The 2,033-nt window shown below is 41.6% G+C and overlaps 1 protein-coding gene across 1 annotated transcript in view; it reads left to right on the forward strand.

Annotated features, from left to right (window-relative positions):
- Window positions 1-817: 817 nt before the first annotated feature.
- LOC118322046 (ADAMTS-like protein 2) overlaps window positions 818-2,033 on the forward strand; it is a 24,284-nt gene continuing 23,068 nt past the window's right edge. Inside the window, 1 exon segment of the mRNA XM_035653627.1 lies at window positions 818-906. Within this exon segment, the coding sequence (XP_035509520.1) occupies window positions 824-906 (83 nt within the window). The 5' untranslated portion in view covers window positions 818-823.

The raw sequence follows: 2,033 nt of genomic DNA on the forward strand, positions 1-2,033 counted from the left end.
AGATTTGGAAATAAAACTATTTATTGATTTCTAATGCCACCTTTAGATATTTCTATTCAATGCTTCACTGATGTGCCACAATAAGATGAGATAAGATATATACTTTATTAATCCCCTATTGGGGAAATTCTTGACGGATTCTAGAGAAATATTCATGGGGTAGGCAGAGGGTGGCAGGGGGACTTTAAGGGTTGGCAGAAATACATTGTGATAAATTGTTTTATTCCCAAAAGACATTTTTCCAGTATTTTTTTTATTAAACTTAAGCCTATCATTTAGTGTAAAATGTAGCCATAACAGATCATTAAATTCATTTCTGTTTTAACTTGTAAAATGAATCTAAATGAATGTGTTGACTTTTACAACATTTGATACCAAATTAGGGTGGCAGCTGGGGTGACCAAGCATTTACTAGGGTGGCAGCTGCCACTCCATGCCACCTGTATAGATCCCATGCCACCCTCTGGCCACCCCATGAATATTTCTCTAGGTCCGCCCCTGTAGTAGAATAACACAACTTGAAATATGCCAGACCTACAAAATAAATTCTAATGATAAAAACAAAACAAAAAACACCCAAAACAACTGTAACCGAAACAAACCAAAATGCTTAAAGCAGGAGACCCAAAATGTGAACCATGTGAACCAATACCGTGTGTAGTGCGCGCATATGCGCGCGCGTATGCGTGTGAGCCCTAGCAACACCAGAAGGCGTAGCTACATCAAAAGGGGGTCGAAATGTGGGAGGAGGAAAGAGGGGAGTGAGGAGGGGAGCAGAGGTAAGGGGAGGAGAAGTGTTGTCGGTCCATGACATGAATGAACCATGTTCGGTAACGGAGGCTTAGCTCTCCCGGTCTGCTCCTTTCTCCTGCTACACCTCCCGGTTCTCCCGCTAACCAACAACTGGTCCGTTAAGGTAAATAGCTTGTAGAACAGTTAGCTGTTTGTTCACCTCTCAGAGCTGCATCCATTAGCAGAGTGGTTCAAAGTTCTGAAGGGGGTAGTAGTTTGCTCCAATGGAGAGTAGTTACTCAAAAGTCTGTCACTTTGATTCTGTCTTGCTTATCGCCAAGGGCACTGTCTAGTTTTCACCTTAAATGAATTCTTGGAGCCGTGTTTCAATTCGGCTAAGATATAATTAACCCAGCAACGAGAATGTCTGAATTAAACTTCAGTCCCTAGAGTAGTACGGGCTTCGAAAACCCATTTAAGCATAGTGTAATTGTGTATGTGAAGGTAAGCTAACTGTTACCAAATGCGGGAATGTCACTGTTCCCTTCGGCGAACCTCCCAGAACAGTTGATACTTTGTTGAATTAACGCCAGTGGGATGCTTGGATGCATGTTGCGTCAAGGAATGGACGGTGACGGCTTGTAAAACGGCTGTCTGAGAGCTGTTTACATTGGACGATAAACAAGGCAGCAGTGAAGTGACATAAATGATCTAAACTGTAAATGGAGTTTGGTGGACCTTCTCTCCAGAGCAATTAGAACGCTGTAGAAGGAGCTTCCTACCACTCTAATTCTGCTTTCCATCACATGAACGTGACCTGTTGTAATGTCTGGTTTGTTACCACAGTAAAATACTTTCTGAAGGGGGGTGGGGGGGACTAACTAACTAATGTTTGGACTAACATAGTGCTGGCCACCCATTCAACCAGCCTGTTTGTTAATGATGGTGTGTCTAAAAACTTTGAGATGCAACAGAAGGAATGCTGGCTACTATATTAATATGTTTGTCTTCTAACTCACAGTTTCCACATTCTATCCTGTACTCCCCTTCACTCTCTAGCCTTATCACCCTCATTTCTATGAGAAATACATGCTTCACTCTAGCTTAATTATTATAAACCTACTCTTAAAGCAGCGGTAGTAATAATTTTAATATTTTTATTTGATATTTTTTGTCGTTTTTGCTGAAACTCTTTCTATAATCCACCGGGCCTGAAAGAAAACAACCTGTCAGAGGCCAGAAAGAAGTTTGATTGTTGAGTCTCATTCCCAGGGTCCCAAAGCATCTGTATTTGACGGCCT

The sequence above is a fragment of the Morone saxatilis genome, unplaced genomic scaffold (assembly GCF_004916995.1).
Source record: "Morone saxatilis isolate NCDOM2014 unplaced genomic scaffold, NCSU_SB_2.0 Contig12, whole genome shotgun sequence".
NCBI lineage: Eukaryota > Metazoa > Chordata > Actinopteri > Moronidae > Morone > Morone saxatilis.